At 51.8% G+C, this 15958-nt stretch overlaps 1 protein-coding gene across 1 annotated transcript in view; it reads left to right on the top strand.

Annotated features, from left to right (window-relative positions):
- The window catches only part of LOC140387104 (glycogen synthase kinase-3 beta-like), a 79579-nt gene that overhangs the window by 17765 nt on the left and 45856 nt on the right, over positions 1–15958 (top strand). The window contains exons 3-4 of the mRNA XM_072470113.1: positions 9764–9951; positions 14347–14430. Of these exons, the coding sequence (XP_072326214.1) occupies positions 9764–9951; positions 14347–14430 (272 nt within the window). The remainder of the gene's footprint in view (positions 1–9763; positions 9952–14346; positions 14431–15958) is intronic.

The following is a 15958-nucleotide window of genomic DNA, read 5'->3' as shown; positions in this document are numbered from 1 at the left end:
CCGTCTCCCCGCTGGTTAAAGCCCTTCCTCGATCAGCCTCCCCATTAAAGCCCCTCCTCGATCAGTCTCCCCGGTGGTTAAAGCCCCTCCTCGATCAGTCTCTCTGCTGGTTTAAGCCAATCCTCGATCAGTCTCCCCGCTGGTTAAAGCCCCTCCTCGATCCGTCTCCCCACTGAATAAAGCCCCCCCTCGATCAGTCTCCACGCTGAATAAAGCCCCTCCTCGATCAGTCTCCCCTCTGGTTGAAGCCCCTCCTCGATCAGTCTGCCCTCTGGTTAAAGCCTCTCCTCGATCAGTCTCCCCGCTGGTTAAAGCCCCTCCTCGATCACTCTCCCTGCTGGATAAAGCCCCTCCTCGATCAGTCTCCCCGCTGGTTAAAGCCCCTCCTCGATCAGTCTCCCCGCTGTTTAAAGCCTCTCCTCGATCAGTTTCTCTGCTGGTTAAAGCCCCTCCTAGATCAGTCTCCCCATTAAAGCCCCTCCTCGATCCGTCTCCCACGTTGGTTAAAGCCCCTCCTCGACCAGTCTCTCTGCTGGTTAAAGCCCCTCCTCGATCAGCCTCCCCGGTGGTTAAAGCCTCTCCTCGATCAGTTTCTCAGCTGGTTAAAGCCCCTCCTAGATCAGTCTCCCCATTAAAGCCCCTCCTCGATCCGTCTCCCACGTTGGTTAAAGCCCCTCCTTGACCAGTCTCTCTGCTGGTTAAAGCCCCTCCTCGATCAGCCTCCCCATTAAAGCCCCTCCTCGATCAGTTTCCCCGGTGGTTAAAGCCCCTCCTCGATCAGTCTCTCTGCTAGTTAAAGCCCCTCCTCGATCAGTCTCCCCCCTGGTTAAAGCCCCTCCTCGATTCGTCTCCCCACTGAATAAAGCCCCCCCTCGATCTGTCTCCCCGCTGAATAAAGCCCCTCCTCGATCAGTCTCCCCGCTGGTTAAAGACCCTCCTCTATCAGTTTCCCCTCTGGTTAAAGCCCCTCCTCGATCAGTCTGCCCTCTGGTTAAAGCCTCTCCTCGATCAGTCTCCCCGCTGGTTAAAGCCCCTCCTCGATCCCTCTCCCCGCTGGTTAAAGCTCCTCCTCGATCAGTCTCCCCGCTGGTTAAAGCCTCTCCTCGATCAGTTTCTCTGCTGGTTAAAGCCCCTCCTAGATCAGTCTCCCCATTAAAGCCCCTCCTCGATCCGTCTCCCACGTTGGTTAAAGCCCCTCCTCGACCAGTCTCTCTGCTGGTTAAAGCCCCTCCTCGATCAGCCTCCCCATTAAAGCCCCTCCTCGATCAGTCCCCCCGCTGGTTAAAGCCCCTCCTCGATCAGTCTCCCTGGTGGTTAAAGCCCCTCCTCGATCAGTCTCCCTGGTGGTTAAAGCCCCTCCTCGATCAGTCTCCCCGCTGAATAAAGCCCCCTCTCGATCTGTCTCCCCGCTGAATAAAGCCCCTCCTCGATCAGTCTCCCAGCTGGTTAAAGCCTCTCCTCGATCAGTCTCCCCGCAGGTTAAAGCCCCTCCTCGATCTGTCTGCCCGCTGAATAAAGCCCCTCCTCGATCAGTCTCCCCGATGGTTAAAGCCCCTCCTCGATCAGTCTCTCCGCTGGTTAAGGCCCCTCCTCGATCAGGCTCCCCGCTGTTAAAAGCCCCTCGATCAGTCTCACTGCTGCTTAAAGCCCCTCCTCGATCAGTCTCCCCGCTTGTTAAAGCCTCTCCTCGATCAGTCTCCCCGCAGGTTAAAGCCCCTCCTCGATCAGTCTCCCCGCTGGTTAAAGCCTCTCCTCGATCAGTTTCTCTGCTGGTTAAAGCCCCTCCTAGATCAGTCTCCCCATTAAAGCCCCTCCTCGATCCGTCTCCCACGTTGGTTAAAGCCCCTCCTCGACCAGTCTCTCTGCTGGTTAAAGCCCCTCCTCGATCAGCCTCCCCATTAAAGCCCCTCCTCGATCAGTCTCCCCGCTGGTTAAAGCCCCTCCTCAATCAGTCTCCCTGGTGGTTAAAGCCCCTCCTCGATCAGTCTCCCCGGTGGTTAAAGCCCCTCCTCGATCAGTCTCCCCGCTGAATAAAGCCCCCCCTCGATCTGTCTCCCCGCTGAATAAAGCCCCTCCTCGATCAGTCTCCCAGCTGGTTAAAGCCTCTCCTCGATCAGTCTCCCCGCAGGTTAAAGCCCCTCCTGGATCTGTCTGCCCGCTGAATAAAGCCCCTCCTCGATCAGTCTCCCCGATGGTTAAAGCCCCTCCTCGATCAGTCTCTCCGCTGGTTAAGGCCCCTCCTCGATCAGGCTCCCCGCTGTTAAAAGCCCCTCGATCAGTCTCACTGCTGCTTAAAGCCCCTCCTCGATCAGTCTCCCCGCTTGTTAAAGCCTCTCCTCGATCAGTCTCCCCGCAGGTTAAAGCCCCTCCTCGATCAGTCTCCCCGCTGGTTAAAGCCTCTCCTCGATCAGTTTCTCTGCTGGTTAAAGCCCCTCCTAGATCAGGCTCCCCGCTGGTTAAAGCCTTTCCTCGATCAGTCTCCCCGCTGGTTAAAGCTCCTCCTCGATCAGTCTCCCTGCTAAACAAAGCCCCTCCTCGATCCGTCTCATAGAACATGGAAAATACAGCACAGAACAGGCCCTTCGGCCCACGATGTTGTGCCGAACCTTTGCCCTAGATTAATCATAGATTATCATTGAATTTACAGTGCAGAAGGAGGCCATTCGGCCCTTTGAGTCTGCACCGGCTCTTGGAAAGAGCACCATACCCAAACTCAACACCTCCACCCAACACCAAGGGCAATTTGGACATTAAGGGCAATTTATCATTGGCCAATTCACCTAACCCGTATATCTTTGGACTGTGGGAGGAAACCGGAGCACCCGGAGGAAACCCACGCAGACACGGGGAGGACGTGCAGACTCCGCACAGACAATGACCCAAGCCGGAATCGAACCTGGGACCATGGAGCTGTGAAGCAATTGCGCTATCCACAATGCTACCGTGCTGCCCTTAAGAACAAATAAATATACACTATATCATTTTACCGTCATCCAATAGCTGCTTGAAGGTCCCTAATGTTTCCGACTCAACTACTTCCACAGGCAGTGCATTCCATGCCCCTACTACTCTCTGGGTAAAGAACCTACCTCTGATATCCCTCCTATATCTTCCACCTTTCACCTTAAATTTATGTCCCCTTGTAATGGTGTGTTCCACCCGGGGAAAAAGTTTCTGACTGTCTACTCTATCTATTCCCATGATCATCTTATAAACCTCTATCAAGTAGCCCCTCATCCTTCTCCGCTCTAATGAGAAAAGGCCTAGCACCCTCAACCTTTCCTCGTAAGACCTACTCTCCATTCCAGGCAACATCCTGGTAAATCTTCTTTGCACCTTTTCCAGAGCTTCCACATCCTTCCTAAAATGAGGCGACCAGAACTGTACACAGTACTCCAAATGTGGCCTTACCAAAGTTTTGTACAGCTGCATCATCACCACCTCACGGCTCTTAAATTCAATCCCTCTGTGAATGAACGCGAGCACACCATAGGCCTTCTTCACAGCTCTATCCACTTGAGTGGCAACTTTCAAAGATGTATGAACATAGACCCCAAGATCTCTCTGCTCCTCCACATTGCCAAGAACTCTACCGTTAACCCTATATTCCGCATTCATATTTGTCCTTCCAAAATGGACAACCTCACACTTTTCAGGGTTAAACTCCATCTGCCACTTCTCAGCCCAGCTCTGCATCCTATCTATGTCTCTTTGCAGCCGACAACAACCCTCCTTACTATCCACAACTCCACCAATCTTCGTATCGTCTGCAAATTTACTGACCCACCCTTCAACTCCCTCATCCAAGTCATTAATGAAAATCACAAACAGCAGAGGACCCAGAACTGATCCCTGCGGTACACCACTGGTAACTGGGATCCAGGCTGAATATTTGCCATCCACCACCACTCTCTGACTTCTATCGGTTAGCCAGTTCGTTATCCAACTGGCCAAATTTCCCACTATCCCATGCCTCCTTACTTTCTGCATAAGCCTACCATGGGGAACTTTATCAAATGCCTTACTAAAATCCATGTACACTACATCCACTGCTTTACCTTCATCCACATGCTTGGTCACCTCCTCAAAGAATTCAATAAGATTTGTAAGGCAAGACCTACCCCTCACAAATCTGTGCTGACTATCCCTAATCAAGCAGTGTCTTTCCAGATGCTCAGAAATCCTATCCTTCAGTACCCTTTCCATTACTTTGCCTACCACCGAAGTAAGACTAACTGGCCTGTAATTCCCAGGGTTATCCCTAGTTCCTTTTTTGAACAGGGGCACGACATTCGCCACTCTCCAATCCCCTGGTACCACCCCTGTTGACAGTGAGGACGAAAAGATCATTGCCAACGGCTCTGCAATTTCATCTCTTGCTTCCCATAGAATCCTTGGATATATCCCGTCAGGCCCGGGGGACTTGTCTATCCTCAAGTTTTTCAAAATGCCCAACACCTCTTCTTTCCTGACAAGTATTTCCTCGAGCTTACCAATCTGTTTCACACTGTCCTCTCCAACAATATCGCCCCTCTCATTTGTAAATACAGAAGAAAAATACTCATTCAAGACCTCTCCTATCTCTTCAGACTCAATACACAATCTCCCGCTACTGTCCTTGATCGGACCTACCCTCGCTCTAGTCATTCTCATATTTCTCACATGTGGCCTTGGGGTTTTCCTTGATCCTACCCGCCAAAGATTGTTCATGCCCTCTCTTAGCTCTCCTAATCCCTTTCTTCAGTTCCCTCCTGGCTATCTTGTATCCCTCCAATGCCCTGTCTGAACCTTGTTTCCTCAGCCTTACATAAGTCACCTTTTTCCTCTTAACAAGACATTCAACCTCTCTTGTCAACCATGGTTCCCTCACTCGACCATCTCTTCCCTGCCTGACAGGGACATACATATCAAGGACACGTAGCACCTGTTCCTTGAACAAGTTCCACATTTCACTTGTGTCCTTCCCTGCCAGCCTATGTTCCCAACTTATGCACTTCAATTCTTGTCTGACAACATCGTATTTACCCTTCCCCCAATTGTAAACCTTGCCCTGTTGCACGTACCTATCCCTCTCCATTACTAAAGTGAAAGTCATAGAATTGTGGTCACTATCTCCAAAATGCTCCCCCACTAACAAATCTATCACTTGCCCTGGTTCATTACCCAGTACTAAATCCAATATTGCCCCTCCTCTGGTCGGACAATCTACATACTGTGTTAGAAAAGCTTCCTGGACACACTGCACAAACACCACCCCATCCAAACTATTTGATCTAAAGAGTTTCCACTCAATATTTGGGAAGTTAAAGTCGCCCAGGACTACTACCCTATGACTTCTGCACCTTTCCAAAATCTGTTTCCCAATCTGTTCCTCCACATCTCTGCTACTATTGGGGGGCCTAGAGAAAACTCCTAACAAGGTGACTGCTCCTTTCCTATTTCTGACTTCAACCCATACTACCTCAATAGGGTGATACTCCTCGAACTGCCTTTCTGCAGCTGTTATACTATCTCTAATTAATAATGCTACCCCCCCACCTCTTTTACCACCCTCCCTAATCTTATTGAAACATCTATAACCAGGGACCTCCAACAACCATTTCTGCCCCTCTTCTATCCAAGTTTCCGTGATGGCCACCACATCGTAGTCCCAAGTACCGATCCATGCCTTAAGTTCACCCACCTTATTCCTGATGCTTCTTGCGTTGAAGTATACACACTTCAACCCATCTCCGTGCCTGCAAATACTCTCCTTTGTCAGTGTTCCCTTCCCCACTGCCTCATTACATGCTTTGGCGTCCTGAATATCGGCTACCTTAGTTGCTGGACTACAAATCCGGTTCCCATTCCCCTGCCAAATTAGTTTAAACCCTCCCGAAGAGTACTAGCAAACCTCCCTCCCAGGATATTGGTGCCCCTCTGGTTCAGATGCAACCCGTCCTGCTTGTACAGGTCCCACCTTCCCCAGAATGCGCTCCAATTATCCAAATACCTGAAGCCCTCCCTCCTACACCATTCCTGCAGCCACGTGTTCAACTGCACTCTCTCCCTATTCCTAGCCGCGCTATCACGTGGCACCGGCAACAAACCAGAGATGACAACTCTGTCTGTCCTGGCTTTCAACTTCCAGCCTAACTCCCTAAACTTGTTTATTACCTCCACACCCCTTTTCCTACCTATGTCGTTGGTACCAATGTGCACCACGACTTCTGGCTGCTCACCCTCCCCCTTAAGGATCCTGAAGACACGATCCGAGACATCCCTGGCCCTGGCACCCGGGAGGCAACATACCTTCCGGGAGTCTCGCTCGCGACCACAGAATCTCCTATCTATTCCCCTAACCATTGAATCTCCTACAACTATTGCTTTTCTATTCTCCCCCCTTCCCTTCTGAGCCCCAGAGCCAGACTCCGTGCCAGAGACCTGACCGCTAGGGCCTTCCCCCGGTAGGTCATCCCCCCCAACAGCATCCAAAACGGTATACTTGTTTTGAAGGGGAACGGCCACGAGGGATCCCTGCACTGTCTGCCTGTTTGTTTTTTCCCCCCTGACTGTAACCCAGCTATTCTTGTCCTGTACCTTGGGTGTGGTTACCTCCCTGTAACTCTTCTCAATCACCCCCTCTGCCTCCCGGATGATCCGAAGTTCATCCAGCTTCAGCTCCAGTTCCCTAACACGGTCTTTGAGGAGCTGAAGTTGGGTGCACTTCCCGCAGGTATAGTCAGTGGGGACACCGGTGGTATCCCTCACCACCCACATCCTACAGGAGGAGCATGTAACTGGCCTAGCCTCCATCCCCTCTTACCTTAAAGAATATAGCTGCTGTGTGGACTAACTAGATCTCCGCCCTTCGACTCTGCTCCCAGTCAGCTACGCTTCCTGTAAACTCCTGGCTCTCTTCACACTCTTTGCGGAAATGTCGGAAACAAAATGAAAGGAGCACCTTACTCCCTCCTCACCGAACTCCCTCGGTCACCAAACTCTCACTATCGCACTCAAAAAGCACCAAATTCAGCACTCCCTCGGTCACCAAACTCTCACTATCGCACTCAAAAAGCACCAAATTCAGCACTCCCTCGGTCACCAAACTCTCACTATCGCACTCAAAAAGCACCAAATTCAGCACTCAGTGCAAACAAAGTCTGCACTGTCGGGGATCACTTTTATACTGTGAATCTCGCCTCTGAAAAACTGGCCTAATCCAATTAACTATTTAACAAGCTCCAGCTGCAAGTGCCTAGAAGTAGAAGCCTGTTTAAAGCTTATTGAAAATTCACCTTCTTCTCAACCAAACAGCAACTTTTAAGTTAATTAACTAAATAAAAGAAAGACTAAACTTTAGATAAAAATGAAGCCTTATACTCCCTCGGTCACCAAACTCTCACTATCGCACTCAAAAAGCACCAAATTCAGCACTCAGTGCAAACTCAGTGACTCCCTGCTGGTTAAAGCCCCTCCTCGACCAGTCTCTCTGCTGGTTAAAGCCCCTCCTCGATCAGTCTCCCCGATGGTTAAAGCCCCTCCTCGATCAGTCTCCCCGATGGTTAAAGCCCCTCCTCGATCAGTCTCTCTGCTGGTTAAAGCCAATCCTCGATCAGTCTCCCCTCTGGTTAAAGCCCCTCCTCGATCCGTCTCCCCACTGAATAAAGCCCCCCCTCGATCGGTCTCCCCGCTGAATAAAGCCCCTCCTCGATCAGTCTCCCCGCTGGTTAAAGCCCCTCCTCGATCAGTCTGCCCTCTGGTTAAAGTCTCTCCTCGATCAGTCTCCCCGTTGGTTAAAGCCCCTCCTCGATCAGTCTCCCCGTTGGTTAAAGCCCCTCCTCGATCAGTCTCCCCGCTGGTCAAAGCCCCTCCTCGATCAGTCTCCCCGCTAGTCAAAGCCCCTCCTCGATCAGTCTCTCTGCTGGTTAAAGCCCCTCCTCGATCAATCTCTCTGCTGGTTAAAGCCCCTCCTCGATCAGTCTCCCCGCTGAATAAAGCCCCTCCTCGATCAGTCTCCCCGCTGGTTAAAGCCCCTCCTCGATCAGTCCCCCGCTGAATAAAGCCACTCCTCGATCAGTCTCCCCGCTGGTTAAAGCCCCTCCTCGATCAGTCACCCCGCTAGTCAAAGCCCCTCCATGATCAGTCTCTCTGCTGGTTAAAGCCTCTCCTCGATCAGGCTCCCTCCTGGTTAAAGCCCCTCCTCGATCACTCACTCTGCTGGCTAAAGCCCCTCCTCGATCAGTCTCTCTGCTGGTTAAAGCCCCTCCTCGATCAGTCTCCCCGCTGAATAAAACCGCCCCTCCTCGATCAGTCTCCCCGCTGGTTAAAGCCTCTCCTCAATCAGTTTCTCTGCTGGTTAAAGCCCCTCCTCGATCAGGCTCCCCGCTGGTTAAAGCCTCTCCTCGATCAGTCTCCCCGCTGGTTAAAGCCCCTCCTCGATCAATCTCTCTGCTGGTTAAAGCCCCTCCTCGATCAGTCTCTCTGCTGGTTAAAGCCCCTCCTCGATCAGTCTCTCTGCTGGTTAAAGCCCCTCCTCGATCAGTCTCCCCGCTGAATAAAGCCCCTCCTCGATCAGTCTCCCCGCTGGTTAAAGCCCCTCCTCGATCAGTCCCCCGCTGAATAAAGCCACTCCTCGATCAGTCTCCCCGCTGGTTAAAGCCCCTCCTCGATCAGTCTCGCCGCTGGTTAAAGCCCCTCCTCGATCAGTCACCCCGCTAGTCAAAGCCCCTCCACGATCAGTCTCTCTGCTGGTTAAAGCCCCTCCTCGATCAGTCTCCCCGCAGGTTAAAGCCTCTCCTCAATCAGTTTCTCTGCTGGTTAAAGCCCGTCCTCGATCAGGCTCCCCGCTGGTTAAAGCCTCTCCTCGATCAGTCTCCCCGCTGGTTAAAGCTCCTCCTCGATCAGTCTCCCTGCTAAATAAAGCCCCTCCTCGATCCGTCTCCCCGCTGGTTAAAGCCCCTCCTCGACCAGTCTCTCTGCTGGTTAAAGCCCCTCCTCGATCAGCCTCCCCATTAAAGCCCCTCCTCGATCAGTCTCCCCACTGGTTAAAGCCCCTCCTCGATCACTCTCCCCGCTGGTTAAAGCCCCTCCTCGATCAGTCTCCCCGGTGGTTAAAGCCCCTCCTCGATCAGTCTCTCTGCTGGTTAAAGCCAATCCTCGATCAGTCTCCCCGCTGGTTAAAGCCCCTCCTCGATCCATCTCCCCACTGAATAAAGCCCCCCCCTCGATCTGTCTTCCCGCTGAATAAAGCCCCTCCTCGTTCAGTCTCCCCGCTGGTTAAAGCCCCTCCTCGATCAGTCTGCCCTCTGGTTAAAGCCTCTCCTCGATCAGTCTCCCCGGTGGTTAAAGCCCCTGCTCGATCAGTCCCTCTGCTGGTTAAAGCCAATCCTCGATCAGTCTCCCCGCTGGTTAAAGCCCCTCCTCGATCAGTCTCCCCGCTGGTTAAAGCCCCTCCTCGATCACTCTCTCTGCTGGTTAAAGCCAATCCTCGATCAGTCTCCCCGCTGAATAAAGCCCCTCCTCGATCAGTCTCCCCGCTAAATCAAGCCCCTCTTCGATTAGTCTGCGCGCTGGTTAAAGCCCCTCTTCCATCGGTCTCCCCGCTGGTTAATGCCCCTCCTCCATCAGACTCCCAGGTGGTTATAGATCTTCTTTGACCTGTCACGCAGCTGGTTCGAGCCCCCCCTCAACTCCCGGAGCCCCCCTCCTGGTCTCAGCCACTTTGTCATTGTTCTGCTGGCAGCTGTAGGTGTTCAACAGTCACTTGTTTTTTTCCCTGCAGGAGATGGTGGTAAGGTCACAACGGTCGTGGCCACACCAGGGCAGGGGTCAGATATCCCCCAGGAGGTGTCCTACACAGATATTAAAGTGATCGGCAATGGCTCTTTTGGGGTTGTATACCAGGCGAAGCTGGTGGAGTCGGGTGAATTGGTCGCCATCAAGAAGGTCCTACAGGATAAGAGGTTCAAGGTGAGAATGTGTGTGGGACCTGTGTCCAAAAGAACATAAGAACTAGGAGCAGGAGTAGGCCATCTGGCCCCTCGAGCCTGCTCCGCCATTCAATGAGATCATGGCTGATCTTTTGTGGACTCAGCTCCACTTTCCGGCCCGAACACCATAACCCTTAATCCCTTTATTCTTCAAAAATCTATCTATCTTTATCTTAAAAACATTTAATGAAGGAGCCGCTACTGCTTCACTGGGCAGGGAATTCCATAGATTCACAACCCTTTGGGTGAAGAAGTTCCTCCTAATCTCAGTCCTAAATCTACTTCCCCTTATTTTGAGGCTATGCCCCCTAGTTCTGCTTTCACCCGCCAGTGGAAACAACCTGCCCGCATCTATCCTATCTATCCCCTTCATAATCTTATGTTTCCAAAAGATCCCCCCTCATCCTTCTAAATTCCAACGAGTACAGTCCCAGTCTACTCAACCTCTCCTCGTAATCCAAGCCCTTCAGCTCTGGGATTAACCTAGTGAATCTCCTCTGCACACCCTCCAGTGCCAGTACGTCCTTTCTCAAGTAAGGAGACCAAAACTGAACACAATACTCCAGGTGTGGCCTCACTAACACCTTATACAATTGTAGCAGAACCTCCCTAGTCTTAAACTCCATCCCTCTAGCAATGAAGGACAAAATTCCATTTGCCGCCTTAATCACCTGTTGCACCTGTAAACCAACTTTTTGGGACTCATGCACTAGCACACCCAGGTCTCTCTGCAAAGCAGCATGTTTTAATATTTTATCATTTAAATAATAATCCCTTTTGCTGTTATTCCTACCAAAATGGATAATCTCACATTTGTCAACATTGTATTCCATCTGCCAGACCCTAGCCCATTCACTTAGCCTATCCAAATCCCTCTGCAGACTTCCCGTATCCTCTGCACTTTTTGCTTTACCACTTATCTTAGTGTCGTCTGTAAACTTGGACACATTGCCCTTGGTCCCCAACTCCAAATCATCGATGTAAATTGTGAACAGTTGTGGGCCCAACACTGATCCCTGAGGGACACCACTAGCTACTGATTGCCAACCAGAGAAACACCCATTAATCCCCACTCTTTGCTTTCTATTAATTAACCAATCCTCTATCCATGCTACTACTTTCCCCTTAATGCCATGCCTCTTTATCTTGTGCAGTAACCTTTTGTGTGGCACCTTGTCAAAGGCTTTCTGGAAATCCAGATATATCACATCCATTGGCTCCCCGTTATCTACCGCACTGTTAATGTCCTCAAAAAATTCCACTAAATTAGTTAAGCACGACCTGCCCTTTATGAACCCATGCTGCATCTGCCCAATGGGACAATTTCCATCCAGATGCCTTGCTATTTCTTCCTTGATGATGGATTCCAGCATCTTCCCTACTACCGAAGTTAAGCTCACTGGCCTATAATTACCCGCTTTCTGCCTACCACCTTTTTTAAACAGTGGTGTCACGTTTGCTAATTTCCAATCTGCCGGGACCACCCCAGAGTCTAGGGAATTTTGGTAAATTATCACTAGTACATTTGCAATTTCCCTCGCCTTCTCTTTTAGCACTTTGGGATGCTTTCCACCAGGTCCAGGAGACTTGTCTACCTTTTGCCCCATTAGCTTGCCCATCACTACCTCCTTGGTGATAACAATCCTCTCTAGGTCCTCACCTGTCATAGCCTCATTTCCATCAGTCACTGGCATGTTATTTGTGTCTTCCACTGTGAAGACCGACCCAAAAAACCTGTTCAGTTCCTCAGCCATTTCCTCATCTCCCATTATTAAATCTCCCTTCTCATCCTCTAAAGGACCAATATTTACCTTAGCCACTCTTTTTTGTTTTATATATTTGTAGAAAGTTTTACTATCTGTTTTTATATTCTGAGCAAGTTTACTCTCATAATCTATGTTACTCTTCTTTATAGCTTTTTTAGCAGCTTTCTGTTGCCCCCTAAAGATTTCCCAGTCCTCTAGTCTCCCACTGATCTTTGCTACTTTGTATGTTGTTTCCTTCAATTTGATACTCTCCCTTATTTCCTTAGATATCCACGGTCGATTTTTACCGTCCTTCCTTTTTGTTGGTATAAACCTTTGCTGAGCACTGAAAAATCACTTGGATGGTTCGCCACTGGTCCTCAACTGTTTCACCATAAAGTCTTTGTTCCAAGTCTACTTTAGCTAGTTCTTCTCTCATCCCATTGTAATCTCCTTTGTTTAAGCACAAAACACTAGTGCTTGATTTTACCTTCTCACCCTCCATCTGTATTTTAAATTCCACCATATTGTGATCGCTCCTTCCGAGAGGATCCCTAACTATGAGATCCTGAATCAATCCTGTCTCATTACACAAGACCAGATCTAGGACCGCTTGTTCCCTCGTAGGTTCCATTACATGCTGTTCTAGGAAACTATCGCGGATACATTCTATAAACTGCTCCTCAAGGCTGCCTTGACCGACCTGGTTAAACCAATCAACATGTAGATTAAAATCCCCCATGATAACTGCTGTACCATTTCTACATGCATCAGTTATTTCTTTGTTTATTGCCTGCCCCACCATAATGTTACTATTTGGTGGCCTATAGACTATTCCTATCAGTGACTTTTTCGCTTTACTATTCCTGATTTCCACCCAAATGGATTCAACCTTATACTCCATAGCACCGATGTCATCCCTTACTGTTGCCCAGATATCATCCTTAAATAACAGAGCTACACCACCTCCCTTACCATCCACTCTGTCCTTCCGAATAGTTTGATACCCTCGGATATTTAACTCTCAGTCGTGACCATCTTTAACCATGTTTCAGTAATGGCCACTAAATCATAGTCATTCACGATGATTTGCGCCATCAACTCATTTACCTTATTTCGAATACTATGAGCATTCAGGTAAAGTACACTTATGTTGGCTTTTTTTACCTCTGTTCTGAATCCTAACACCTCTATCAGTAACCTCTCCTAAGTTATATTTCCTCTTAACCTTTCTCCTAATTTTCCTTGTCGTTGTACCCATATCTTCATGTAACAACCTGCCGCGTCGCTTACCATTAATATTTTCACTTCCCGTTTTATTCCTTTTAGTATTCCTGGTCCTATTCACTGAGCTCCCCTCAGTCACTGTACCTTGTACTGTCGCCATTTTTGACTTTTGACTGTGTCTTCTCTGCCTTATACTTTCCCCCTTACTGCCTTTTGTTTCTGTCCCTGTTTTACTACCTTCCAACTTCCCGCATCGGTTCCCACCCCCCTGCCACATTAGTTTAAACTCTCCACAACAGCTCGAGCAAACACCCCCCCAGGACATCGGTTCCAGTCCTGCCCAGGTGCAGACCGTCCGGTTTGTACTGGTCCCACCTCCCCAGAACCGGTTCCAATGTCCCAGGAATTTGAATCCCTCCCTCTTGCACCATCTCTCGAGCCACGCATTCATCCTATCTATCCTGACATTCCTACTCTGGCTAGCTCGTTGCACTGGTAGCAATCCTGAGATTACTACCTTTTGAGGTCCTACTTTTTAGTTTAACTCCTAACTCCCTAAATTCAGCTTGTAGGACCTCATCCCGTTTTTTACCTTTATCGTTCGTGCCTGTGTGCACCACAACAGCTGGCTGTTCACCCCCCCCCCCCCGAATGTCCTGCAACCGCTCCGAGACATCCTTGACCCTTGCACCAGGGAGGCAACATATATCTCCCTCAGTACCTTTCACCTGCGGTGTGACCAACTCGCTAAACGTGCTATCCACGACGTCCTCAGCATCGCGGATGCTCCAATGTGAGTCCATCTGCAGCTCCATAGCCGTCAAGCGGTCTAACAGGAGCTGCAACTGGACACACTTCTTGCACGTGAAGGAGCCAGGGACAGTGGACGTGTCCCTGAGCTCCCACATCGCACACGAGGAGCATGACACGGGCCTGAGATCTCCTGCCATGTCTTAAACCTTCGGTTAACTTCAACAATTACAATTTACAAAAAACAATTAAATAAATAAATAAACAACAAAGAAAAAAATATATCAATACACCAATGAAAAGAAAAAGAAAACAGAAACACTACTTACCAGTCACTGACCTTGAGCCTACCTCTTGATCTTCACAGCGGTTGTTTTTTTTTTTGGTGGAGCAGGGGGTAGGGAGGGCAACACTGAAGAAGTGTTTCGGGTTTAAGTGTCACTTGACAACAGCTCCTCCACAAACTACCTTCAAATTAGGGTGACCACGACGGAGGTATGCAAATTTCCCTTGCAACACCATTCAGCAGCTCCGCTCTACTGCCCTCTGCTGGATGAGAGAGAGTGCCCTCTTAAATGCTCTCGGCTCACAAAGTGTGACTATGTTCCATGCCAGTGTTGGAATTGTTTGATTTTGTATCCCCCTTCCTACAGAACCGGGAATTACAGATTATGCGTAAATTGGATCACACTAATATTGTCCGGCTCAGATACTACTTCTATTCCAGTGGTGACAAGGTACGAGCTGGAGGGTGAAGACATGTGGGTAGTGGGAGGGTGTCAGGGAGCAGGCGGAGAGGGAGGGTGGCGGGGTGTGGGTGCAGGGGGAGGGCGCGGGCGGAGAGGGAGGGTGACTGGGTGCAGGTGGAGGGTGCTGGCGGAGAGGGAGGGTGGCGGGGTGCAGATGGAGGGAGTGGGTCAAGGGGTGCGTGCGAAGGGTGACTGGGTGCAGGCGGATGGGGAGGGTGATGGGGTGCGGGCAGAGAGGGAAGGTAACGGGGTGCGGGCGGAGGGGGAGGGTGCGGGCAGAGAGGGAAGGTAACTGGGTGGAGGGGGAGGGTGACGGGGTGCGGGCAGAGAGGGAAGGTAACGGGGTGCGGGCGGAGGAGGAGGGTGCGGGTGGAGAGGGAGGGTGACTGGATGCGTGTGGATGGGGAGGGTGCGAGCGGAGAGGTAAGGTGACTGGGTGCGGGCAGAGGGGGAGGGTGTGGGCGGAGTGGGAAGGTGACTGGGTGCGTGCAGATGGGGAGGGTGCGGGCGGAGGGGGAAGGTGACTGGGTGCGTGCAGATGGGGAGGGTGCGGGGGGAGAGGGAAGGTGACTGGGTGCGGGCAGATGGGGAGGGTGCGGGCGGAGGGGGAAGGTGACTGGGTGCGTGCAGATGGGGAGGGTGCGGGGGGAGAGGGAAGGTGACTGGGTGCGGGCAGAGGGGGAGGAGGTGGCCGGAGTGGGAAGGTGACTGGGTGCGTGCAGATGGGGAGGGTGCGGGGGGAGAGGGAAGGTGACTGGGTGCGTGCGGATGGGGAGGGTGTGGGTGGAGTGGGAAGGTGACTGGGTGCATGCAGATGGGGAGGGTGCGGGCGGAGGGGGAAGGTGACTGGGTGCGTGCAGATGGGGAGGGTGCGGGGGGAGAGGGAAGGTGACTGGGTGCGGGCAGAGGGGGAGGAGGTGGCCGGAGTGGGAAGGTGACTGGGTGCGTGCAGATGGGGAGGGTGCGGGGGGAGAGGGAAGGTGACTGGGTGCGTGCGGATGGGGAGGGTGTGGGCGGAGTGGGAAGGTGACTGGGTGCGTGCGGATGGGGAGGGTGCGGGCGGAGGGGGAAGGTGACTGGGTGCGTGCGGATGGGGAGGGTGCGGGCGGAGGGGGAAGGTGACTGGGTGCGTGCAGATCGGGAGGGTGCGGACGGAGGGGGAAGGTGACTGGGTGCGTGCGGATGGGGAGGGTGCGGGCGGAGGGGGAAGGTGACTGGGTGCGTGTGGATGGGGAGGGTGCGGGCAGAGGGTGAGGGTGCGGGCGGAGTGGAAGGTGACTGGGTGCGTGCGGATGTGGAGGGTGCGGGCAGAGGGGGAAGGTAACTGGGTGTGGGCGGAGGGGGAGGGGGAGGGTGCAGGCGGAGAGGGTGGGAGGCGGGCTGCGGGCGGAGGGGGAGGGTGCGGGCGTGAACGGAAGGGTGCGGGCGCGAGCAGAGAGGGAGTGTGACGGGCTGAGGGCGGAGGGGGTGGGCGCGAGCGGAGGGGGTGGGTGACGGGCTGCGGGCGGAGGGGGTG

Source organism: Scyliorhinus torazame, chromosome 12, assembly GCF_047496885.1.
Source record: "Scyliorhinus torazame isolate Kashiwa2021f chromosome 12, sScyTor2.1, whole genome shotgun sequence".
NCBI classification, from domain to species: Eukaryota; Metazoa; Chordata; class Chondrichthyes; order Carcharhiniformes; family Scyliorhinidae; genus Scyliorhinus; species Scyliorhinus torazame.
Note: the sequence above shows the minus strand (reverse complement) of the source record. Positions and strands in the feature narration are given on the sequence as shown.